We start from the raw sequence: 27,005 nt of genomic DNA, 5'->3' as shown, positions 1-27,005 counted from the left end.
CGTCTGGACTTGTTTAAGTTGCTTGAAGACGTTTCACCTCTCAACCGAGAAGCTTCTTCAGTTCTAGGGTCAAATGGTGGAGAGTCCCAGATTTAAACCCAGTGTGAGTAACCCTCTGAGAGGGACAATGGACCCCCTAATGATCCTCTACCTAATCACATGAGCCAAGGTGTGAAAATGGGTGTAGGTCACAATCAGCCAAGGTTTCAGGTGAGCTCTCATGAAATGAAGTTAGTCCACGTGTTAAAACTGTCTCCTGTTCAGACAAAAATTCAGCTTCACAAACGAGGAGTGAACGAAAAATTCCAAATGCATCAGCAAATGTAATCAGTGGGAAAAAATAAGGATTTCTTTAAAAGCATCCAGTACAACACAAAGGTGACTGTGATGTGATGTGTTCAGTGACATCAGTTACCTTTGCTCCAGATCACACTCTCTTTGTCAGTCAATCAATCTAAAGAAAAAAATCAACAACATTCAGGTCAAAGACTAAAGTGCTGTATGCTGCTAAAGTATTTATACCTACATTTCTATATCTATATTCCATACTGGTACTCAGGTTGTTGCACTCTATTTATTTGTATTACTTATTACTTGTTATTCTGTTTTTCTTTCTTATTCTGTTTCTTCGTTATTCTGTTTCTTTTCGCTCCAGGATCGTGGGCACGTAATTTTGTTCCACCTCATGTAAACATGTGATGCGAATGACAATAAAGAATCCTTGAATCCTAAAATACAAAACTCAACAAGATGCAAGAGGTGTCAGACAAACACTGGGCCATGACCATCTCTGCACAAACCCTCGCCTGTAATGTCACTAGTTATACAATTTAACTAGTTACTTATTCCCCAGTAACAATCTGTTATATGGCCTCGGTTTTCTTCATATATGAGGCTTTAGTGGAAGCCACTGTTTCTTACCCTGTGTTACGGGTTCGAAATTGAGGATGAGAGTAAAACAATGATAGTCCAGAAGAGGTCGTTCAAACAATTGATTTTATGCACATAGCGTGGAGAGGTGTAAACTGCCACACAGTTGTACATCTCTACCCAAAATACACTCTAGATTGCTTTTTATAACATCAGGGTATTGTAACGCCCTTCTTGCGTTTACAAGCACATAATTTGCATGTACAGAACATTCATGTATTTTAAGAATTAAATGCAACATAGAGGTTCCTCCTTGTGGCATACTCTTCCGAATATGGTGATGACCTAAGGCCTTTGAGGTCACCATGGACTGGACATCCTTCCGTCACCTGTAACTAGGCAAACTCAAATACCACAAGAAGCTGAATACATTCAGGCCTTTGCTCAGCTACTATTTTACTGTAACAATATACTCAGCATATGAGTTATGATACATATATATTTAACTCAATCATTTTAAAGTAGTTATAACTGCACCTGTAATAAACATGTTAATATTTGATTATGATAACCCCTATAATATAAATTATAACATAATGCCAGCAGCTTCAATAAACACTTTGATGAAATGATAATTAATGCAATGATAAGATGATGGTTATGTAAAATAATCCCTGTAATTCCACAATTCCCCCTTTTGACGTCTTCCAAAGACGTCACTACACCATTCCCATGTCCACTACCTTCGCTCTGACCCTCTCTCTGCTACACCTTACTAACCTACTGTGTTCATCTAAGGTTCCTGTCATTATTCATAGTTGGTTCACAATATCATATCAGGCAAAATGATAAACCCTACTGCCACGTCTGCTTTGTTAAGCTCTTCAGTTAGACTCTGTACCGGTTTGCCAATCTGTGTGTACATACCTCTACACTTTTAATGTCTAAATGCACATCTGGATGTATGTGCACTTGTATGTCTATCTGCATCTATGAGTCAATCATTTTTCAGATATAAGGCGTTAATGTGAGAAATGTTTCCTGACTATTAACTCCTGATACTGGAGGGACTTTCCGGGTTGCCCAACCTCTTAGGTTTGGCCTTTTACACTTTACTAAAGAAATTTTTAACAGAGCCCAAAGAGATTTTTATTTTGCTCCTGTGCTTGACAGGATAAGGGAAGTTGTTTTTGTTTTGTTTTGAAATTTTTCCTTCTGTGTGTGTGTGTGCACATAAGTAAGGATATGATAATCAACATAAGATCCCTGGTTTGCAAATGATTTTCTGCCCCGCTGCAGAATAACATCATGTGGTGGTGAGTCTATGTTGGCTAGTTTAATACAGATATGTAACAGTTGCTTCATTACATTGCCCACTCAGAGTTGCGCAGTTTCAAAGTATGTGGAGAGTGTTTTCACAGTTTAAACATAGGTTACTCACATTTCTAGCCTGATTGTTTCCCAATAAAAGTGAAATCAAACATTGCATTTGATTTCACTTATATATTATCATGTTCTGGGCTCTATCCATTATATTAACTTTATTCAATCTCAATACTCTTTATGTGTGTGAGCAACGCTTTTAGCTTTATTAAACACAACCCGAGTAAAATACACACCATCCCCTGTCAGCCTAAATCTCCGCTAAAAGCACACTTCAAAGATTTCTATCTGGATTTACGCCTCTTTTGGCCTCAAGCATATACATAACATGCAAAAGTTACTGTTAATGCCCATTAGACAAGTTTCCATTATCTACAACATTTTGTTTCACCCGGCTCACCCTTACACATTTCCTGTTCACTTATTGCATATTTATCTTTAACACCATTTACCTCAGTAGTTGCTAAGCAGAAACAAAGCAACCTGTGGTCCACCTTTACCCTGTAAAATAAATCCCTGTCATGTTTGTGTCTGTAAGCATGTTTTGCATTCATTCATTACACTCCCGCCATTCCTGCAAGTTAGGAGCTGTAAAGTTGAAAGCTGCATCAAGGCCTTTGGCCTGGCCTATATATAAATCATGTGTGTTTGTAAGCGTGCGTGCAATTAACCTGCTATGTTCTCATCTTCCCTCAACATGTATCACCTGGACACTCTCACCAGTGAAGCTTAAAACCCTTTGGGACGGAACATCAACTCTAAACAAGCACAGTTATGCATTGTGTATAAAATGAACTCAACCTGTAAATAGAGACATCACTGTTATGACAAACATAAAATAATACTGTACAACACGTTATTAACACAGTCATCCTAAGGCAGATTATATGATAGCAATAAAAAATCTCTAAATCCCCAATCCCAACAGGTCCTGCTTTTAAATCTTCCCTGACTTTCCCTTCAAGTTCTGCTGTCTTAGTACAATAATTAGGTCCTCCTAATCCCATTAAATCTGCCATATTGATTCCTTCATGTGTAAATGTCAGGTTTCGAGCATCTAAAACTTTACTCAGTCTCTGTTGTGCTAATGATGTCATAGTGAACGCCTGCAAGTTCACATAAGCCACCACACTATGTTAGTTAGAACTTTTAGTGAGTGTCCTCTCCCTACATGTGCTGTTTCCTATATTATTTTGGCAGCCCCTGCTGCATGCTGTCTTGCATTTAGGGTGCCTTGCTTCTGTTGGACTCAACCTCATGCTAACCTACATAAATACCTGTCTTAAGAGAGACCTCTGCACAGCTCAGGCGCCAGTTGCAAGAGCTCTCTAACATTAGAATCATCCACTGTGACTTATATAGTGTTATTTCGGTACTTTATACTTCACACATTTTCAACGTTGTTTATATGGGGAGTTCCTCTTTTGTGTCTATATTTATTAATATGCCTTGTGCACTAAAACTTCCTGTTTTTCAGTCTGGCTGAGCACTTGTTTGTGAGTAAAACTGACCTCTACAAGCCTTCACAATTAAAGTACATAAAACAAGATAATGAGCCGATACACATTACAAATGCTTCATATATACAGAGAAAAACCCAATAATCCACATTTCACTATTTTGTTCTTTGGTTCAGATTTGGATTCTGTATTGTTCTTTATTTGTTATTATTTATATTCAGATTGTTTTTGCTAGTCTTGGTTTGTTGTTGTCTGTTTGGGAGCTGACATAGTCTCTATAAATAAACTTCTTTTGGTGGAGTAGCATCAGGAGAGAAGCTCCAGAGAGGCATCTTCCATGTTAAACACTAAAATATAACAAAAGAGATCTTCTCAACGTGTTGTATATTTTTAATATTTCCTTATTATTTTGTCATAAAATAAATCAACCAAATAACTTAAGCTGTGTGACAGCACCTTGCATTTACGCCGGGCTGTGAGCTGCCCTGAAGCTACACCCCCTTTTACCCCATTTACTTTCTCAATCTTAGTTTAAACTATTCCTGACCTTCTCCTTCTCTCATCTGATCATTTCAAGTACGTCCTGTACCAAATTTGCTTCCTCTTTTCAAGTCCCACATTTAATTACAAGCTCCAACACATTTGCCCTATATTGCTGTCTCGACGTGTTTCCTGTCAACTTAACAGAGTTATTCTCAAAACTCAGAGCTGAGGTTCCCCTTTTCTAAGTCTGTATGTTCTACAAGAGAGCAAGTCGGTAAACAAGTTTATCATCACAAAGGTTGTTAGGTAAAGGTCACGTAGACATTTGCTTAGTAACCCTAAAACAGCACATTTCATGTAGCTAATCGCATATATTAACACCCCCCTTTTTGTGACACATCTCATGTGTTACAAACTCAAAATCCTTCACTCAGGTTAGGCAATTAAAAGAAAAGTTTAATCCTATCATATTATGTATAAATGCTCCGGAGCTTAAACCTGTGTTTAAGGAATGAAATCAAATTACTCATCATGTCAAATCCTTTCTTGGCTCCATCCACAGCCTGCATCCTTGAAACGTCCTTAGTCCAGTCTTTTGTCAGTGTCCAGGTGGTCCAACCTATGGTCTGCCTGGTCCGTCCATTCACCTGTCCATTCCCACACATTCACTCACACGCATTAACATCTGGTAGTGGTAAACGTCTGCACAAATAATCACATTTTCCACTTTCAGTAAACTCAGTTAATTTATATACTCATCTATTTTCTTTTTAGTTGTTTCTAGGAAAATAGTTCTTTATACTTTTGGACTGGATTGGCTCGCTGCAATCCTTTTAGACAGGGACCCACAATCTGACCCATTGTAATTCGGACAAGGTCACCTTACTTTTTGTTCTCCTGAGACTATTGTCAGCGCTGTTATTCATTGTTTTCTTTTGCAGGCCTGCTTACAACAAAAATGAGAAAAAAAGAGAGCTGAGTATTAGCTCATCAAAGTACCAAACAAAATCACCTGACAGGTTTTTTCTTTATAAGTGCACTGTTACAAAACCCCTTAAACATGTCCATGTTTATTAAAACTCCCTCTTTAAAAATAAAACAACAACCTCAAAAATCTTCAACAATCTTAAATTTCACCCATCCAACACACCCAAAACGTAAAAAGCTACACCGTTTTGTACACAACATCCCCCTTTAAGCACTTTACCAAACTCACATTCAACCTTAACATATAAGCACGTTCTCACAATATGTCAACACTAATTTAAAACCTCCTAACCAAATTTGCACCTCTGAACAATCTACCCCTCCTTTAAGGCCTCAATCACACACACACAGCAAGCTCCTCTGTCCACATTCACACGAGCTCTCAAACTTTTTGCATACTCAGCCATATCTCAACAATTTAACTTGGCGAACGAAATACATGATTACACTTCATCACATTATTTAATTATTGTCAATTTCTTCCTATACTAATCCCTTGTTTTGATCAATCAGTGCAAGAGCACTCCTAAGTCACCTTTTTAAACTAGTTTAATCAGTTTATTCAACATTCACACCATTCTATCACTCATACAAGTAGCAAGCCGATCTTCATTGCGTATGTTTGTGTGTGCTATTTTTTGCATATATGGCTTCACAGTCTCACAGACACTTTCCCATTCTCCAGTTAAAGAGTCAGTTTTCTCCGTCCCCCAATCACTAACCCAAACTTTACTTCCCACCTTAAATCACAGCCCTGCTGGTCTTCCACCACCAGTTAGGGCTTGCTGTCAGGTTCCTGGACACTGTAAACAATTCAACCAGAAACTTGCCTTAACATATCCATTCATGTTAACCTGTACTTTCGTCCGACTCCTGCATCTGGAGAATTGGTCTGGGTCTGCTTTACTCCTGAAAATAACAAACTAAAACATTTTCATTATTATCACGGACGCCTAAACGACCCATTTCTCTTTTCTATTCAAAAATACCAATTATGCCATGTATGTAAGCGTGTTCTTCCTTGCGTTATGTGGTCATGTAAATGCAGTGTAAGCTGTTTTCTTCATTGCATTTTCATGTATTCATATTTAATTTATGCATCTTTTCACTGAGCTCTACATTCAAACTATCTCACTTCTGATTCGTTTCAAAAATAATCTCACATGTAACAATTTGTATATGTGTGTTTTCTATTCATTAATATAATTGTCAGTTATTTTGATTATCTTTACCTTTTGTATTGTTTACCTCTTTGTTGTGATGTGGTGGACATCCCTAAACTATCACGAGTTCAGGGTTCAATTTCAATCCAATCATCTCCTATCTTCTCATGATCAAACTCGTCCAACTTCATCTCTCACTGGTCCTTTTCCATTCACAGTGTCCTGTTCGGACTTCAGAGCCCCAGCAAACACAGTGTGTTTCTTCTCTGTTTTGATCTTTCAGTATTTCCTCTTCCTTCAGTCTTATTTTCATTTGCTCTGTTTTCTTCTCCATTCATCTTTTCAGTCTTTTCTTCCAAGATTGCTCCAAGCTTGGCAAATATGACAGTCAGTGCCTTCAAGCAGACATATCACGCTGTTCTTCACCAGCATGCATGTTGCATCACGTGCTTTCTGTCATGCTGCTGGACTCATCAGTCGTTGTCAGTGTTACTGCTTTCGCCTGCACTGTCTTTTAGCTTCCGTTACTTCTTCACGTCCACGATGTTCTATCGGTCTTCATCAGGAAATTGACTGTCCTTTACGTGTCTTCTCGGGTCAAGGACAAAGTGAGAGCTCAAGCTGCACAATTTCGAGCCAAAGACTGGCTTATTTTCTCCCAATTCTTTTAATCTACTTTTCTGCTGCTGAACTCAAGGTTCCAATGTTGAGAGAGTCCACCTGTATTGGCACACTAAAGCATATAATTAGTACTATATTCATTTTATCTTAAAACCTCCCTTTTGCTTCATCTGCCCAGAGTTAAATCTCTCTCTCTACTCTGGGTGCACACTTGTCACCGTGAGCTTCCCTTTATGGGCATGCATTTCCTGTCCCAGACACACACACGGTTTCCTGTTTCTACAGCTTCTGCAGAGACTTCCTTTTAATTTCACAGTCTACAAATAATCAGTAATTCTACTAAATCTTTATCTAAAAACAATATGCCTTCATTTCACTCACACACATTTTAATAGCGCTCTTTCACATCAGGACAACTAACACTTCTCCACACACATCACCATTCTTTAGGTCAGTTTTGTAGCATCAGTCACACAATAATTTCTTGAGTGGGTGTACTAAGTGCATATACTTATGTGTTTTCAATCAGCGTCAGTGGGATTTAGATTTCTATCCTGCCTACAGTATAATTCCAGGGCCCAAATATAACAATACTACTACATGCAAAATCTAATAATGCTTCTTCTGATCGCCTTATTACTTAAGTTACTAAAAAGCCGTAATGAGTATCTGAAACCACAGCGTGACATCGACAGGTTACGTCATAAACATCCCCTGTCCATGTATATTCAACTACACAATACCCTGAATCCAACATATGTATTTACATAAACTGTTATAAAATGTTAAAAAAGCGGTGTCAGTACAAACAGTCAATAAAACACAAGTCCTATTACTTTCAGCAAGTATTACGTCGTTCAGGGACGTGTAAAGCAAAACCCATACTCCAATTCTACATGTATCATAAAGTAGTCGTCATATTTAATAACCGTAATGCCAACAAAGTAGAAATAAAAGCAATTCTTCCCTTAAAACACAGGCGTAAGTCGTCCTGAACCCAGTCTCTGCAGTCAGTCATTAGTTACTCATTAGTAAACAGGAAATGTCACTCTAAATAAGTCACAGGCATCTCATTTACATAGACACAGACACACTCTCAAAATAACCAGCCTGCTGCAGTGCCCGTGGCAGACAGAGCCTATATACAAACATAGAAATTATAACACAGAGACGTCTTATAAATTAAATAATATTTACAAGGCCTTAAATTGCACAACCTACATAATTTAGACAAAATTTGAATTAACCCTCCAAGGGACAAACTCTAAGTTTTTGATCATCAATGACAGTCTCAGTTCCAAACTGTATCTGCTCTAATCCCTAAATATCCTAAGTAAATTTAAAAGCGTCCAACGCCCAAGCTCCAAGCTTTACTGCCCAAAAAAGTGCATAAACCATTCCAAACGGCAAAGTGGTCCAACCACTAGTTATTCTGGAGTGCCCCAAGCTCCACAGTGACCAACTGACTATCCCTCATAGAGGACGGAGTCTAAGCGTCCCCGACTCCGGCAAGCGTTACCTCTGGGCGATGCACTTCCTAGAACTTCCCACAGTTCCGTCCTACAGAAATTTAATCGTGTTTTAAAGACATCCTGTGAAACCACAAAACCGACTATATTGATGTCCAAGCCCAGCTTTATATTCAATTATAACTGTATGACCATATACAGATTTCAAATGACCTATTTCCTAAATTCAGTAGTCCAACTACTTTAACTTGTCCTTTTCCTATTTCCGTTACTTTTACCTATTCCTATTCAGTAGTCCAACTACTTTAAATTCTCTTTCCTTAGCAGTCCAACTGCATTTCCTTTAATCAGTACTGTCACTTAACCTTACATTATCATTACTTCAACTTCAATTCTCATGAGATTTTCACCAAAATCAAAACAGACCTTTACCAGTAATTTTCAGTGAGTAGACTTTCAATTTTGTCAGAACCAATTCAGCACTGTTTGGAAATAATTCAACAGGTAGTGCCTTACCTTTGAATAAGCCGACTTATGTCCACTCACTTCGACCACTGACTCGTGTCTGCCTGTTTGAGCACCTTGGACCCTCTCAGTCTCATTCTCCAACTTCTCTCCCTCAACCTCGGCCAATGCACCAAATGTTACGGGTTCGAAATTGAGGATGAGAGTAAAACAATGATAGTCCAGAAGAGGTCGTTCAAACAATTGATTTTAATGCACGCAGCGTGGAGAGGTGTAAACTGCCAAACAGTTGTACATCTCTACCCAAAATACACTCTAGATTGCTTTTATAACATCAGGGTATTATAACGCCCTTCTTGCGTTTACAAGCACATAATTTGCATGTACAGAACATTCATGTATTTTAAGAATTAAATGCAACATAGAGGTTCCTCCTTGTGGCATACTCTTCCGAATATGGTGATGACCTAAGGCCTTTGAGGTCACCCTGGACTGGACATCCTTCCGTCACCTGTAACTAAGCAAACTCAAATACCACAAGAAGCTGAATACATTCAGGCCTTTGCTCAGCTACTATTTTACTGTAACAATATACTCAGCATATGAGTTATGATACATATATATTTAACTCAATCATTTTAAAGTAGTTATAACTGCACCTGTAATAAACATGTTAATATTTGATTATGATAACCCCTATAATATAAATTATAACATAATGCCAGCAGCTTCAATAAACACTTTGATGAAATGATAATTAATGCAATGATAAGATGATGGTTATGTAAAATAATCCCTGTAATTCCACACCTGCTAAGAAACAGCAACTAGAGAGATGTGCATGGTCATAAAAATGTCTAGTTTGTCATATCTAGATCTTTGCCAGTGGTCGCATGTTCAGCTTATATGTTGCTCCCACTGAGGATGTTGTTCCCTTTAGATGAGAGCATTTTGAAAACAGTAATGCGAAAACAATCGACTGTATGAGAAGAAACGTGTAATATGAAGGCGATGGCAGGTTTATATGTCAAATCTGCAGCTGGTGAGTCAGACCAGCTGAACATTACAGAATTTTTTAAAAACAATTTAAAGTGCATCAGAGTATAAAAATCCATGAGATTAATGAGTGAAAACATGCAGTACCACACAGAGATTAAGGCTGTGTGTCACACAGAGCCTTACTGACCTGTCATCAGCTCAGTTTTGCTGGTTATGTCTGAAAAACTATGAGAAGAAAATTTTGCATCTGAGGAGGAAAAATACAATATGAATAACAATGTTCAGCTATAAGAAACAAATCATACAATCTGTTGATGTTGATGATAGTGTTAAATACAAACAGCTTGAACACAAACACAGGGAGAGAATCAAAGTTTTCTAAGTTGCAGGAGGATTCGTTCTGTTTTTGTCACTTTCATATTTTAACTTCATTGTGTAGGTCAGAACTATCTTAGAAAATCTGCTGACAGGTTTAAATCATTAGTATTAAAATGTAATTTATGTGAGCACAACAGAAATTTCAATTAGTGCACATGGAGGAGCTGCTCAGGTAAAAAGTTGACTGTGCAACATCCAGGCCATGGAAGAAGAAGAGGAGTGACGATGTGTGGTGGTGAAAAATGACAGAGGACAGAATAAATGAAGATCCTGAGGAGTTCTGGGGATGGCTGCAGCACATCATTTGAATATCCAACGTTCTACTTTAATATTTACAAAATGTAAAAAATAAAGCCATTAGAGTCCAGCTTTATGAGGACACAAACAAATACTCCAATCCAGTTACAAACAGACACACCTGAAGGGCTCATTTCAGGATCATTTCCAGGTGACGTGATCGTGTCTATAAAAAAAGAAAGAAAAAAGAAAAATCAAGATATTAAAACTTCAGTAAACAGCTGAGCTGCTCTGTAGTGATGCTGTTGGTAATTTCTCACACTGCCAGTCATCTGCATTGTTTCCATGCATTTAATTTTAGTCTCTAATTCATGTTCAGTGAAACGGATGTTAATGTGAACAGAAATCTGCTCAAAATGTCTGAACGGAAAATTTATTTATAAGTTTTAGAAGATTTAGTTGTAAAAACAAGAAGAAGGAATCAAATGTCAGTGATCATAGCTGTGAATGCAAGAGCACTGATCCCAACACCGCTAACTCACACAATGCTCTCTATGTCACTTTACCTGTTACTTTATTTACTATTGGTTCCTGCTATCACTATGATAACAACATTATATTATCCTGAGTCTGTGGCTTAAACATCATTGCTGTACTAGGATCTGAAGCTTGTTTTAATGTGCAACCTGGAAAAACACTAAAAATACTGAAATCATCACTTTGGTTCACTCACCAGTTTTCTTTTTGTAAATAATGAATCCGATTATTGCAACAACAGCAAGAACAAGAGCAGCAGTGACAATGGGTACGCTGATGGGGACGGCAGTGGGGCTGGAGCTGATCGTGATGTTGGGCACTTCTGTCGAGGCTAAAAACAAACAAATGAAAAAAGAAAGAAGAAGAACAGTAAACAACTGATTTATTAATTTTAAATATTGTTTTGTAAAAAAATATACTCAAATACACAGACAAAAATGTTGAATTTGTTTTAAAAATAAAGCTCAAGACAAAACTGACATTTTTGTCCTCAACGTCTTTAACTTCTTTGACTTATACTAATACTTTATTATACTAATAATATAAAAAAAATAAAATTTAACCATGACTGATTAGTTAGTAATAAATAAAAATTATTTGTGCTTGTGGGTTGTTGTTTTTTCAGTTTTAGACTTTTTATATCTGATCTGTGTCACATGATGAGTTTATACAGGAGCTCCATTGTGGGCTATAAAATGAGTAAAATTACATTTTGAAAATAAAGTCAGTATTTCATGATACCCATCACATATTCATTTCTGATCATATTCTTACCTTCATTTGTCCTGATGGCTGTTTTATCCAGTGTGGTGGTGACGTTTTCATTTATACCAGAGAACTGAAACACACAGTCGTACCTCCTCCAGTCTTCAGCTGGAACAGATGTCAGATCCAGGTTAACACTCATCTGGAAGGTCCCATCATTGTTGGTGAGGATCTCTCCTATCTCCACACCCTCATGAGTCTCCTCTCCATCTTTCCTCCACATCATCACGGCTCTGTCAGGATAGAAACCTGTAGCGTGGCAGCTGATGGCAGAGGAGGAAGACTTCTGGAGGAGAGACACTGAAGGAAGAACTGGAGAGTAAAGAGAAACACAGTTCAGTGTTTTTATATAACAGCATGCTAACTTATCATTTCTGTTTGATGCAGTCTGAATGCCTTAGACATGCATATTAATGTAAATACCATGTAAACTCTATTTTAAAAATGAAGGGTACTAAGAGTCAAATAAAGAAATAAGAAAAAATCTCTGAAGAGAGGGAGAAACACATTAGAAAGGGCTGTGGTAATGGTTTTGAAATTTGAGAATAAAATTTTGATTGTTAAAAATTAATTTGAAAAAAAAACGCGTAAATTTTTTTTACGCATTTAATCGCACTTTGCACTCCAAGGAAAGGGCAGCTTTCCTCATTATACAATTTCCTGGTATACCGATTACACTGATGCACTCATCAGAGCTACGTTGCAAGGACTGATCGGAGGCAAATTTCATTTCTAAAGACAACCAGACAGAAGCCTTGATAAAAGTGTGGTTTTGTGCAAACTGTGCAAAAAGGAGTTTGCATACCACCGAAGCACTTAACCTTATGGTACCATCTAAATGCAAAACATGTTGCAGCCATCACAAAAACTGTGGGAGCTGTTAGTGCTAGCAGTTTGAGTACAAGCAAAAGGTGTCGGCAGGCCAAACTGGATGAAATGACTGGCTTCAGGACCAAAATTAGCAAGTCAACATCAGTCAAACTTACAAATTCTCTCACAAAATGGATTACTCTGGACTGTCGACCAGTGGTAGAAGATAGGGAGTTAGAAACTGTGCTGCAGTTAGCGTCAGGTGATCCAACTTTCCAACTGCCGTGCCAAAAGACTATTTCAGTACAATTCAACAGCTTTATGACACTGAAAAGCAAGTAAAGATAGATGCATCACAGACAGACCTGCTAATATGGAGGAACTACACCAGGAGCAAACAAAACTGGGGCAACAGAAAGAGCCACTCATACAGGATGTTTCCACACGGTGGATTTCAGCGCTGGATCTGGTTTCTCGTCTACTAAAGAATCAAGAGGCTGTTTTGCCGCTTTAGACAAACTAAAGCACAACTCCAAAAAACTCGAAAGGCTGGCGACTGTCCTTGAGCCATGCAGGTAAATAACACTATTTTTTAACTTATCGTTACTGTTTCCTCAAAAAGCTCTATAGTTCACAGTTATTGTGTAGATAAATAATTACTTTCTTGAACTGTCTACTACAGGTTTGTAAGTGAGCTTCATGGAGGTGAGACATGTCTCATGTTCAGTGGTTTTACCTGCTTTCTGCCACCTGCATCACAACATGGAGGTCTCTGATAGGACTACCTTCACAAAGCACCTATCCCAACGTCTAGCTACACTCAACCATCACTGACTCAAGATAGCTGCTGTGCTTGACCCACACTTTAAGGATTTAAAGGGTCTTTCAAGGGGAGCGCGAGAAGAGGTTTGGACCAGCCTTGAGGGACCTGCTGCAGGAACAATGTAAAGATGACACCACAAAGGAGCCAACCACAACAAAGAGCCTCCTCCTCTCTTCATTGTATTCAGACTCTGATTCAGATGAGGACACCCTGTGTAACAGGGCCCTGAGTTTGTGCAGAGCAGAATCCACCATCAGCGAGACAGACTGGCCGCTGCAGTGGTGGCGAGTCGAGCAGGGACCCACCCACAGCTGTCTGCAGTACCAATCAAGTATTTGATTAGTCCTGCCACTTCTGTCCCATGTGAGAGACTGTTCTCACTTGCAGGTCACATAGTAGCAAAGCAGAGAGCTGAAAATGTGAACAGGTTAGTTTGTCTAAGTAACTGGCTGAAAGAGACAAACAGTAAATAAGCATGGAGGTATTGTGAGTCCAGTGGGCTTGTTATTTTTTGCACTAAAATATTTGATGATCAAACTCTTTTAGCATAATGTACAAAATAATGTTGGCTAAGGTTACTCAGAGTTTAAAGGTGAAGCTGGTCAAATGAGGTTTTATGTTTCTGCCTTATTTTTTAAGAAGAAAAAACTGCACTTTATGTTGAAATGTTTATTATTATTATTTAAAGACAATACCACTTTGAACATGCACTTAAAGTACTTAAAATAACACTTTATTTTTAAGTCTTTCAAATTTTGTCCAGGGATATTATTTTTTTCTCTGTTTTGCATTGGAAATGCAGTTTCAGTGTTTTTTTCCCACCAGAAATTAAAAGAACCTGAGTTTACAATATTCTGTGTGTCTATTATTTGATTCTGTCGCCCACTAAAACGTTTTTAAATCAAAAAAACATTTGCACTTTGGGGCAAATTTTCTTGTGTGATTAAATGTGATTAATCGAGATTAATTAATTACAAAGCCTCTAATTAATTAGATTATTTCTTTTTAATCGAGTCCCACCCCTATTAAAAACACATGGGCCCCCTTTCCCTGGCGGGTTGCACAGCATGGGGGTGCCTACTGGGGTCAGCGGGGAGCTGGCCCCAGGAGGGGTCACTGCCCCTCCCTTCCTTCCCTCCCCATCTCCAGCGGCCTCCCTCTTCCCGCTCCACCACAATCACCCACACATGCAGGGCCTTGGGGTAGGGGTGTGTCACCAGGGTGCAGAGGAGACATCCCCCCTCTGTCCCCTTCTGGCTGCCTCTGCCTCAATTTTATCCCACACCTTAGACATTCACATTACTCACACTCTCATTACACATACATATAGGATCTTGGGGTGGGCACGCTACACGGATTCCAAACTACCATCAGGGTGTACACCTCACCCCTGGCGTCGTTGCCCACCTCTCAATTTTAAATACATGTAGACATTGAGGGCTAGCAGGAGGGGCTATACGCTTACCTGCTGCTCTGGCAGGTGGCTCCATGCCCTCCTGGGTTTTAAATGCACCTTAGAACACACATACATCAACAGTACATATGAGCGGGTGGAGGGAGGTTTGAGTCTTCCCACACCCCGTTCTCTGCGGCCTGCTGGGCGGGGGCTAGGAGGACGAGTTGGCCGTCCGACTGGGGTCTGGTGTATGGGGCCTCCCTGCTGCTGCGGAGTCGGGGCGGTCTGCTTCTCCCCACCGCAGGGAAAAGGGTAACACCACCTGAGTCTGGGTGCAGTTTCCCCCTCCAGGGGCAAGGGTACCTAGACTCGGGGCTTAGAGTACGCTTGGGGAGTGTGATTGTGTGTACAGCATCTCTCTATGTCTGTCTCCACGTTGGGTGAGTGTTGAGAGCATGAGGGTGGGAATAGATATTTGTATCTGTGTGTGCCTGTTTGTCTGTGTCTATATGTCAGGTTGGGTATCAGACGCCACCTCTCTGGGGACATCTCAGGCCCTCCAAGGTTTGAGGCCCATCTCCCCCACCACTCCCCTGCCAGTGGCGGACGCCCTCAGACATCGGTGCGTTGGTGGTTCTCTGTGTCCGGGGGTGGGCGCCCAGGTACCCACCGGCTCACTCCTTGGCGGCTGCTTATTGGGGCCTGGAGCCTGGGGCTCGCTCGGGCCACTTTGGGGATGGGGTGCCCTCGGCCTCTCGGCCCGGGGCTCGGCCACTCAGGCACAGCTGGCTGCCGGCGGAGCTCACGGGCACGTCACTGCAACCCCGGCTTCTGCTCCGCGGCTGCTGAGTGACCCCTCATCTGGGACTCTCCTCAGCTCTTTCTGGGATAGTGGCGCGGCTGCCCCTCTGTTGGTCTTCCTTGGTCTCTTGTGTTCTGGGGGCCTCTGGATGTCTGGAGTTTTGATCTCCTCCATACCTGCTTCATGCCCTGGAGGTCGGGGCAGTGGCTCCCCACACCCTCTAGCAGATCATTACATGAAGGAACCTTTTAAAAACAAGCGCGTTCATGCTCACAGGTGTACACACGGGTGATCACACACACAAACTACACCCTTTTTGGCTCTTACCTCAAAGCACACTGTGCGCTGTCGATCTCACGTGCTGCACAATAATGTTTAATATTTAGTATTTACTGTCATATTCCCATGTATCATTGTGATCTTGTTTATTACTCTCGTTTTCTTCTGCTTGCTTTCTTCTTTCTTTCTCAACAGGTGATCCAGGTGATCGATATGTATTTTTTGTCTGCTTATTCTGTTGGTTTTGTTTTTGCCCTTTTTCCCGTCCCTCTTCTCAGGTTTTTTCTTTCCCTCTTTCTTTCTCCACGTTCTCTCCTCCAGTCAAGTCTGTCCCAGATTCAGCAAGTGAAAATAAAATAAACAATAAAAGTTGAATCAAATGGACCATTACGGCAAGGCTGGGATGGTCCATTTGGTAAAAGTAAATCCGTTGGGCATCTTTCTTTGCCTTTAGACAATAATTCTGATGGCAAAAGAACCAAACGGGACAGGTTAAAAAGAAAAAAAAACAAACAAACAAACAAAAAAAAAACCACATGAGATTAGCAGGGAGAGAGTAAGAGAGAAAAAACACTAAAATGAACTAAAAAATAATGTATTAAGTATTACTTAATAAAAATGAGGTAAATTATCACACTAAGTCTGGTCATGTGATACCTGTTCTCATTAAAGAGCTCCTCCCATAGTTCAGATACTTCTTCACCCACTCAGGACAAATCTGAGTGTAATAGTTCTTCACACTGGTTAAAAAAGCTTTGTTACTGTCCCACTTGAGTTTGGTCACCACAGCCTGTTGTTTTGTAGCGACCCACGTCTCTGTCTGCAGGTCAAATGTTATGAAGTCTTCTCCATCATAACCAAACTGCTCATATCCGTCCACCTCATTCGTCTCATCGTCCCATTCACAGCCGTACATCCACTGGACAATGTGAACACCTGAAAGAGGAACAGAGACGAAGGTGATAGTGAGTCAGAGTGAGATCCAGCATCGTCTCGTATTAACATAGAGACCAGTATAAACACTCAGTCCTCGTCTAATCTGTGGACCTAGAACAAATATTTAGTGCTTCTATTCTCTTAAATCTATTGGGATGGGTTTGTTTTAATTATTCAGCCATTAAATGTTTAAAATGAACCAACATGTGTTTGAAAGTTTACTTATTAAAAGACTGAAAACATCAGATTATCATCATTTCGATCTTTTTTTATAACGAGCTATGTAAGATGTGATCTCAGCACGAATGCTGTTTCCAAAATGTTAAATAAAACCAGTGAATAACACCTAATTAACAAAATCTTTGGGTTTCACTATTCTTCATTTTGCTCTTCTTCCTCTTTCAGTCACTCTCTTTAACGGTCACCAGAGCAGATCTACCTCCATCTCACTCCATCCATAGCATCCTCATCGGTCACACCAACCCTCTTAAATGTCTTCTCCACATCCATGAACCTCCCCCAGGGTCTTTCTCTTTCCAAACCATCTCAGCCTCGCCACTTGGTCACTCCCAATAAAAACATCATCAGCTCTGTCACCTCCAACTCGGTGCCTTCATCTGCACACCATGCATCGCAGCAGGTCTCAGTACCATCTTGAAAACTTCCTTTAGACTCTGCTACTATCTTCATGCCATAGATCACACACTGCCTCTTTTCTTCATCCCTCTTGTGCACTGCCTGCAGTTTTGGAGGTTGACCTCAGGTATTTAAATTAATAATCTTCACTATTTCTGCTTCTTGCATCCTCTCTGTTACACCGTTCTCCCTGTCATTCACACACATGTACTCTGTGTTGCTTCTACTGATTTTCATTTCTCTTCTCACCAGTGCATAACCCCTTCCTTTCCACCTGCTTCCTGCTCTCACTACAGATCACATCACCGTCTGGAAACATCATTGTCCATTGAGTCTTCAGTCTGCCCTCATCTGTTAACCTGCCCGTCCCCATTACAAACATGAGGGGGCTCAGAGCAGATCCATGATGTAATCCCACCCCCACCTTGAACCCATCTGTCACTCCAACCACACCCACCACTGTCCAGATACAGGTCCTGTGCCACCCTCACATACTTCTCTGTCATTCCTGACTTTCTCATGCAGCACCACAGTTCACCTTTTGACATCTTATCATATGCTTTCTTTGCAACACCTTCTGACCTCCTCTAAACTTTTCCATCAACACTGAAAGAAACATCACGTCTGTGGTGCTCTTTCTCAGCATGAAGCCATACTGCCGCTTCCCCATTCCCCAGACGTTAAGCAGTCTGGTTAAAAAGTCCACTGCTGTCTCTCCTAAACATCCCCATAACTCCACAGGGATGTTATCTGGACAAACTCTCTTTCCACTCTTCATCCTCTTACAGCTGCCCTCACGTCTTCTTTACTCATCCCCTGCACTCTGCCTCCATCTGCCCTTTACATTCATCGTGAGTCATCCTGTATTTAAATCTTTTTTATTTGAATGAAGTATTTTTAAAGTGTATGTATGCAAATCTGTTTACGAGTAAAATAAGTGCTGAAAACATTAACAGCAAATATCAGTAAAAAAACAAGAAAACATAAACAAACCTCCAGTTTGGTTGAAGCGCTGCTTTGCAATTTCAATGTTGGCTTTGAACACCTGCTGGGCACTTACAAAGCCCCCAGTCTCTCTCTCCCAGTACTGCTCATCTATATTTCTGTTCATCCAGTCCTGTTTGGACACAGTTTTCATGGTGTTGCTGTCAAACTGAACCATCTGAACGTCATCAACCATCCCAACAACCACGAACTCTGGGAAGTTTCGGGACTTGAGAGGAAGCAGTGTAGAAATACTTCAGAGAGTGCTTCACTGGAAGAAATGTTTAATGTAGTGAGAAATGCAACTTTATAAATCACAGTATTTTCAAAATTTAAAAAACTATAGTGTGTCTGCTCTAAAAATAGAAAAATAAATTTATGAATCAATGTTTTATTTTTCTGATCATCTTTTATTAAAAATTTACATTTTGTAACTTTTAACAACATTATTTTGTAAAAACTGGTGTTTGTAGGTAAAATGTAATTTTGATTTGATTATATTTTCATGATGCATCAGTAATGATTTACACTCCTTATTGTGGCATTAAGCTGACCAAAGGCTGCCAATGAATTCATTTTTTAAATATTCTGCAGTGTAAAATTGTTTTGTTTTTGCTTCTATTACATTTCTACATTACTACACTTCACACCATAAAACGTTACGAGCATCTTACATTGTTCTTTTCTAGAATGGTACATTTAATTTTAGCAAAAAGTAACTTATTATAATTTGTAAACCACGGCTGATTTAGGTTTTGATGTTTGTAGCTGTTTGTAGGTTTTCTACAAACAGCTACAAACATCAGGGACCTCCACCAGTCCTCTCATGGCTGGTCTCCCTCCTGCCATCTGGAAAGAAGTGCAGGAGCATCAGCTGCAGAACCAGCAGGATGCTGGAAGACTTCTTGTAGAAACTGTGAGCCTAATAAACGGACTGTGGCCCTTCCCCCTTAAATCAGTACACACACTTATCTAATCTGATCTAATTTAATCCCTCTCTGTGAGAGGACTGCTGCTTGCTGAATGAATGCCATCGTTAACACCTGAGAGTTTGCTGAGTGTCTCGGCAAACTGCTGCTTCATTGTCTTCTTCATTTTTTATTTTTTTTTTTTATTTTTTTTTTTTTTTTACAGATTTTTGTACTGTAGAGGCTGGAGAGAAGCAACATTTTGTTGAAGCCTCTATATTTCTGTAAAAATGACATTAACCTTGAATCTTGATGTATATAAACGTGCTTAATGCACATGTTCTAAACAAAATCATTGCTTAATTACGTGTGCAAGCTGAGAGTCTGTTTACAGTAACACCTGAGCCACCTTTGAGCATCACTGTCTCTAAAGAACAGTTTCATTTTTATAAAGCTTCATTTACCTGCAGACACAGATGCTGTCCGGTAAAGAAGTAGTATAATAAACGTCCTCAATTTCAATTCAATACTCGCAGTATAAGAAGAAGAAGAAAAAAATTACATCCTTTTATTGTTTAAATTTTGCCAGAAAAATGAAACTTCAGCCTCTGAGTCCGAGTGCGCAGTAGCACCTCTCTGACCAATAGGAATTCAAAGCTGGATGTGCCTCACCAGTAACCGGGCAAAATAAGAGAACAGAGTTTTTTGTTTGTTTGTTTTTTTACCTTATGACACAACAGGTAGAAACAAAGAGCTAGAGTGACGCTGGGGTTAAAGACACATACAAATCATGTATATGTGTGTCACAGCTTTTATCACACATTTTCTGGACTTATTTATACTTAATCATATTCTTACTAATTTCATTTCATAAAAGTAATTTAAATTATGATCATGTTTAAACCCTTATGCAATAAATCTTGAGTTCGCTGGGGAATCCAGATATAATTATTCATCCACCCGTACATTTACATGTAGCTGACAACCTTTTCCGTCTGGTTTTGGACAAGAGATAAGGTACATCCCAACAGGTCTCCAGTCCAGAGAGAGAGAGAAAGAGCAAACTATACACTCTCACATCAACACCTATGCTTGATTAAATCACCGGTTAACCTAAAATACACGTTTTTGGACTATAGGGTCAGTCAGAGTGTAAGAAGTCTAAAAGAGGTGTTCAACAAACTAGCATCCTACAATATACCAACGTAAAAACACATTTTTACAGGTAAAAGTCCTGTAGTCAAAATCACTCTTAATTATATATAAATTTGTAAGAGATTACTGATTTGTAAGCAGCCTTTTTATGGTGTTGTCTGGTTGAGGTCCATCATATACAGTTCAGCAGTTTAAAGCTTGGCAAACCACAGGGGTCACCCACCTCTGTGTAACCTGAGGATTCCTGACATGAAAACATGAGAGGTCAAGATCAGATACTGCTGACTCTTTAACTAGAACATACTCAGAGGTTTCAGGTGCAGGTGTCATGTGCTTTTAACAGTGAGTTTTATTTCATGAGCTTATAATATGATTTCAATTCCTGAAAAGTCAATGAAGCTGTCAAATGTATAAAGCAAAGCAAAAAAAAGAAAAGAATTTATTCCTAGTATATTGGGGTAGACAGACCAAAGGAAAACATGTAGTGATAAAAACTGTATACACTTAATAACGTGGCTAAGGTTAGACACTAATGCTGCAGTGCCAGGAGGAAACAGTCTGAGCCAGAGAAAGGTGCCCAATATTTAGGGTTGGTAAATATTCAGAGATTCTCATATTTTATCTTAGAAAAGCAGAAAAGTGCCCAGTTTAACCAGATTACAGAGGCTGTTTTCAGTGTTATAACATGATGATGAATTAGAGCTTTAATTATGAAGAGAAAATGAGCAGGTTTTTAAGATGAATTCAGAGAACATGAATGTGAAAGAACCAAAGAACCTTGAATAAATGAGCAAACTGAGTGATCCCATTTATCCTCCTGCAACATCACATCTTTTACAATTTAGATTTGGCTCTTAATCTTTTAACTTGTCTGCATATGTAAACTTACAGCTTCAGTCATTTTCTTCTGTCTTTAAAGTGTAAAGAAGCACGTTGTGCTCCTTAAAAAAAATGGCACATTTTTCACATCAGAACAAAGGAACCCACCTAAAATCCGACAGAGCTCTGATGCATGAGTTTGTGTTTCTGTGTGACCTTGCTAAACTCACACAGACACACGCTGCTGTGTGTTGTCACTGTGACACACCCAGCTGGTGCTTTTCTGGCGTGACTGAAAAAAGAAAGAACATAAGCTGAAGCTCCAGTGGAAACAATCCTCTGATCATTCACGGCGTTAGAGCGCCGCCACTGGACAAACAGCACGTCCCTCTGCGCTTCCTTCTGAGAAATCACGTGACCACTCTGTTAGGTTTCGTTTTTGTGTTTTTGATGGTGGATCTGGTTCGGTTTGCAAGCGTGCCGCGCAAACAAAGAGGCTGTTATCTCATTTAAGCGCGTCAGGAAGTCAAAGCTTCTTGTTTTCCTGGTTCTGCAACATTGCTGTAATGATGAACAAGTGAAGCTATCGTCAGAGAAACTTTAGCAGTCTAGAACTATGTATGTATAAGAACGAGTACAACTACAATATTTAAGTATTTAAGTCCAAGAGTTACAGACGTAATATTTTGCATTTACAATATAAAAACAAACCTGTGTGTTTTTGGATTTTACGATTTTTTACTGTTTCTGATTCTCTTGTCCTCATCTGAAATTTTGCTTTTTTATTTATTTTTTTGAGTGGGATTTGCCACAATCTCCAATTTAACCCCCCCCCCCCAAAAAAAAACAACATATCTCTGGCCACAGGCAAAATACGCAGTAGCTTCTCTCTGACCAATAGGAACTCACAGCTGGCTGCATATCAACAGTAACCAGGGATAAAAAAGGGAACCAAGGTTTTCTTTGGAAAGTGAAAGTTATCAGGCCAGAATGATCTCAGAAACTAGTGTTATGTAATCTGTGTCTTTAACCACTTTAACCGCCGTCTAATCAAAATCATCTATATTTGTGTCACAGTTGTTACCACATATTTTCTGATGTTATTCATACTTAATCAAATTTTTAATGTCATTTCAATAAGAAAATTAAATTATGCTCATGTTTACACTCATATGCACCCGCACCCCCCACACACACACACACACACACACACAAATTCAAGTGGCAACCTATTCAGCAGGAATGTTGTTCTTCAACATTCCTGCTGATTAAGCTCAACGGCAGGACTTTCCCCCCAGAGAGCAGGGTTCTCCACCATGTGCTGCTGGTTTGTCAGATGGCGCCATTTAGCAATAGGATTGTAGTACTACTACTGACTATAACAGATTGCAGATTTCGGTTAACCAAGTTCTGTTTTCTTATCCCTCCCAATCTCAGTGCATAATGCAGGTACGGTGGCTGCTATAGAACAAACAAGTTTTTGTTCTGCCCCATTTTGGCTGCAGGGCTCTCTGCAGAAAAACGTGCCATCTCTGGAATGCAAAAGTGCTTCCTGTTGATGTTAGAACTGAAGAAGACTCTTTGATGAGAGGTGAAAAGACTGAAAAGGAAAACAAAGACAAATCAAGAAATAGGGGGCAGTGTTTTTAGATATAGAAAAAATCTATGATATGCTCTGAAAGAATTAATTCTTATTAAACTTTAAAAAATGGATGTAAAATGTAGATTTGTTTAATTGGGTCACAGACTTTCTTGATAAAAGATCGATAAGGGTTTGTATGAATGGTGCAGAATCTAATAGCTCTGTAGTTAAGAATGGGACTCTTCATGGCAGAGTGTTTAACCCATTATTCATTTTAATTATGATTAAACATATCTTTGATCAAATTCCTAAACATATACAGATTGCAGCTTTTGCAGATGATAGAGTCATCAGGAAGAGAGGAAGAAGTATGCAGACTATTAAAAAGCAGCCGCAAGAAGCATTTAAGCAGGTACGAATATGGACTACTACATGAGGATTTCAGTTCTCCATAGAAGATAACAAAACAAAATGGTGTATTTAAAAAGGAAACATTGATTGCTTCATCTGTCATCTGCCATTTAAATTTTTAGGATTACACTTTCATGTAAAGCTTACATGGGCACAGCATGTGGGAATCAAGAAATGCCATAAAAAATGTATATGCATATATATCACTGATAACATTGAGTTTGGATTATGAAGCTGTAGCACCAGTATCGTGTTATTTGTATTGAGGCACAATCAGTTTTGCAGCATTTAGCTGAACTCAGCAGAGTGTAGTGGACCTGCACGCTTCACATTTATTGTGCTGCTTCTGTGAGCAGTCACATCAACAATAAACATTAGTGGCACTAGTGGAAGGAATAACAAAACAGACCAGAAGAAAGATACATATATTTTTAAAGACTAATCTTCCTCTGACTTCAGTCTTACCTGTATTGCTCTTGATTTTTGTTTTGTCTAGTTTAGTGATGATGTCCTTGTTGACACCACCAAGCTGAAACACAGTGATGTGGTGTGACTGACGAACGTTTCAGATCAGCACTCATCTGAAAGGTCTCGTCATTGTTGGGGAGGCTCTTTACTTTGTGTAGGGCCCACTTATGAGTAGGGATGGGTATCGTTTAGGTCAGCGCTCCCCAACCTTTTTTGCGCCACGGACCGGTTTATGCCCGACAATATTTTCACGGACCGGCCTTTAAGGTGTCGCGGATAAATACAAAAAACAAAACAAAAACTAGTATCGGTACCGAAAAAAAGAAGATTTATTCATAACACACGTGAAAAGACCCAGGAAAACCGAGTTAATGATAAAAACGATAACAAAATAACGCTAAAAACCAATAATAATCCTGAAAACCATACATTTCACACCCGAGCCTCAACTCTCGCGGCCCGGTACCAAACAACTCACGGACCGGGGGTTGGGGACCGCTGGTTTAGGTTTTATCCGATACCGGTGCCAAACCGGCACTTAAACGGTGCTCGAACCGGTGCTTAAAGAATGGAGAACACAAACTTTGCCCAAAAAGTTGTCGTCGTCAGATTCGAGGTGTTACCTCCTTTGACAGTATCACAGTATCAGCTTAAAGCACTTGTTGCAGGCGGCTGAGTTTGCATCTTTTGCTGTGAAGTACAGCCAGACTTTTGACCGCTTCGCCTTGGGCATTTTTAATCTGTAGCTCTGCTCTAAAAGAACGTACGTACCTGGCCCCGCCTACTATCCTCGGAAACGTAAAATGATTGGCTAGAATCCAAAGTGTATGACATCTCAGGGAAATAAAGCACCGAAATATGCGCTGCTTTTCGGTCTGGTTACTACTGTTTATGTCAGAACGATGAGGACATTATACTGCCACTGTTCTATCACCATTTTTATGGTGCAAACTTAAAGTTATGGTGTAAACGTTAGCTTATATTGTTGTAAAGCAGTTACTGTTAAAACAATGTTAGTGTCACACAGTGGAAATTTATATTTCCCTTTTATATTGGTTTTATTCTGATTTTAGTGTTTGTGAGTGTATTTATTTATTTTTTTTGCATGATTTTATCCTTTTTGTATTGAATGTTTTTTTACTGTTTTATTTGACATTGTTTTAATCCATTGTAGACTGGCTGGGCATCGTAGTGATAGTGATCACCTGCTGAGGCATGGGTATGTCCTGAAGCGGCCTATCAGCTATTTAAAGGATGCTGGCTGAGCACTGGAAGAGAGAGGCCCCAGATATGAAGAGAAATGCATGAATGCCAGCGTGGAAAGGAGGGACTGGCTGCCTGTTCGTGGGATGCGACGGGTCATTTGGAGACGGTCAGCATGACCTGGCGACCCTGTCCCAAGAGCAGGAACAGCGACAGTAGGAGACAACTCGTTGACAGCGGTGGTTCTGTTTAAGAGGAACACAAAAATCTTAATCTTTGATTGTATTGAGACTGCTGTGATGCTTCATTGTGTTAAATATTTTTTAAACATGCTCTGCTTCTCCCCTTTGATTTATCAGAAGAAATTACACCTTATATTAATAACAACGGGAAACTAAACGCAATAATTTAATGTCACTATTATTTTAGATCTGTTGAGCAAACTTATTTCCCATCAATTACAATCAATAAGCATCTGAAACTAGATTCTCAACAATTCATTTAATGATATGAATCATGAATAACCAATGAGGTCACAGTTTATGGAGGCAAATGAAGTGACACTGCTCCGTGTTTCTTTGCAAAATTTGTCTATAAGCTTAAAAAGACAAAAATAAAATTGTAACAAATCCACGGCAGACCCAGTGACAGTTCAATGCTTTTGTCACGTTCCTGGGTCTGTTGACCCTGCGTTTTAAGTTTTAGTTTATTTGGATGTTTATGTTTAAGTTCTTTAAGTTAGCTCTTAGTTCATTTGTTTATTAGATTTCCCTTGTGTTTTCTACCCCTGTGCTTAAGTTTCCCTCACCCTTTGTGTTTCATGCTGCGTCTTATGTTATCAAGTTCGTGTTGTCATATCTGCTTTCCATTCTGTTTCCTGTTTTATTGTGAAAGATTGTCCTATATGCAGTATGTCTATTTTTCCTTCCCCCTGTTTCGTTAGGTCTGATTTGTCCCAGCTGTGTTCCCACCTGTTCCACATCCCCTCATTATCTGTTGTTTCTCACCATGTTTCCATGTCTCCAGGGTTTTTTCCATGTTCAGGTTTTTACCACGATCAAGGTTTTGTTCTTTGTCTTTTGTGTTTAGCATTTCGTTTCTCCCAGTTTAGTTCTAGTTGGTTTCTCCCCAGTGTGTATCTACTTTTGGTTTTTGTAGCTTTTCTTTTAAAAAATCAGCATATTAGACGGCTTGCTTTTTCTTAATATTCAAGTTTTCTTCCACCGTCTTTGTGTCTGTATTTTGGGTCCTTTTCGTAACTCCATACAGTCTGCCTCTGCCAGACTGACAGCTTTTCAGCAGCTCTTTATTCTGCACAAGGTTGCTGTTAAAAACACAAAAACCACTGCAGCTCTACAGCTGCCAGCCGCACACATCACCAACAACAGACAGAGCAAAGTTCTCCCTGCTGACTTTGTGACACCACCGCATGCTCCCGCTGTGTGGCCGCCAGATCGGCCACCATTTGGGCCAGCTGCTTCCCTCGCTGGCCCCGTCCAGAGTCAGCCGTACCCCCATCCTGGCTTTCGGCACCACTGTAACAAAACAACAGCAGACCCGATGACAGTTCAGTGTTTTTCAGCATTGCTTTATTCCTCACACTGTTGCTGTTACAAACACATGAACAGCTGCAGCTCTACAGCTGCTAGCCACACACATCACCAACAACAGACCGCACAGACTTTTAGCTGGCAAGGTCCACCTCCCCTGCAGCAGCACTGCAGACCACATCCCACCACAAAAATATATTAACATTCCTAGATCAATCAAGCAATGACGTTTTGTGCTTTTGAAGCACAAAACGTGGTAAAATAGTAAATGTAGTAAACATAGTAAAAACTCACTGTGTGCAGGGTAGTTTGTCATTTAGGCTTTAGGAATCATTTGCTCCTGTACCTCAGTGTTTGCTACAGCTATAGAAGTCACAAACACACTGTTAGTCCACATCCTGCTCTGATCTGACATTTTCTCAAAAA

The 27,005-nt window shown here is 39.7% G+C and overlaps 1 protein-coding gene and 1 long non-coding RNA gene across 2 annotated transcripts; both read right to left on the bottom strand.

The window, feature by feature from the left end:
• Nucleotides 1–191: 191 nt before the first annotated feature.
• On the bottom strand, nucleotides 192–19,990 carry LOC116309447 (class I histocompatibility antigen, F10 alpha chain-like). Its single transcript, XM_039607609.1, has 9 exons — nucleotides 19,856–19,990; nucleotides 18,493–18,754; nucleotides 16,585–16,863; nucleotides 11,827–12,129; nucleotides 11,249–11,383; nucleotides 10,697–10,741; nucleotides 10,088–10,147; nucleotides 416–454; nucleotides 192–256 (listed from the first exon to the last, which is right to left on the bottom strand). The coding sequence occupies exons 2-8, from the start codon at nucleotides 18,677–18,679 to the stop codon at nucleotides 450–452; spliced, it is 1,014 nt and encodes a 337-aa protein (XP_039463543.1). The 5' UTR covers nucleotides 18,680–18,754; nucleotides 19,856–19,990; the 3' UTR covers nucleotides 192–256; nucleotides 416–449.
• A 6,209-nt stretch (nucleotides 19,991–26,199) lies between these two features.
• On the bottom strand, nucleotides 26,200–26,993 carry LOC120436746. The gene is made up of 2 exons (XR_005610575.1): nucleotides 26,874–26,993; nucleotides 26,200–26,564 (listed from the first exon to the last, which is right to left on the bottom strand). It is a non-coding gene; the product is annotated as an uncharacterized LOC120436746 (long non-coding RNA).
• Between the last annotated feature and the right edge of the window lie 12 nt (nucleotides 26,994–27,005).

Source organism: Oreochromis aureus, unplaced genomic scaffold, assembly GCF_013358895.1.
Source record: "Oreochromis aureus strain Israel breed Guangdong unplaced genomic scaffold, ZZ_aureus HiC_scaffold_105, whole genome shotgun sequence".
NCBI classification, from domain to species: domain Eukaryota; kingdom Metazoa; phylum Chordata; class Actinopteri; order Cichliformes; family Cichlidae; genus Oreochromis; species Oreochromis aureus.
The sequence above is the reverse complement of the archived record's forward strand: the minus strand, read 5'-3'. Positions and strand labels throughout refer to the sequence as shown.

What these genes read in the sequence shown, in the direction of transcription:
- LOC116309447 (XM_039607609.1), bottom strand. Translation starts at nt 18,679, where the DNA reads ATGGTTGATGACGTTCAGATGGTTCAGTTTGACAGCAACACCATGAAA. An exon ending in AGCCATCAGGACAAATGAAG is followed by an intron (nt 11,384 to 11,826) that starts GTAAGAATATGA and finishes GTTTGTTTTTAG; the next exon opens with CCTCGACAGAAGTGCCCAAC. An exon ending in TATTTACAAAAAGAAAACTG is followed by an intron (nt 10,742 to 11,248) that starts GTGAGTGAACCA and finishes CTTTTTTTATAG; the next exon opens with ACACGATCACGTCACCTGGA.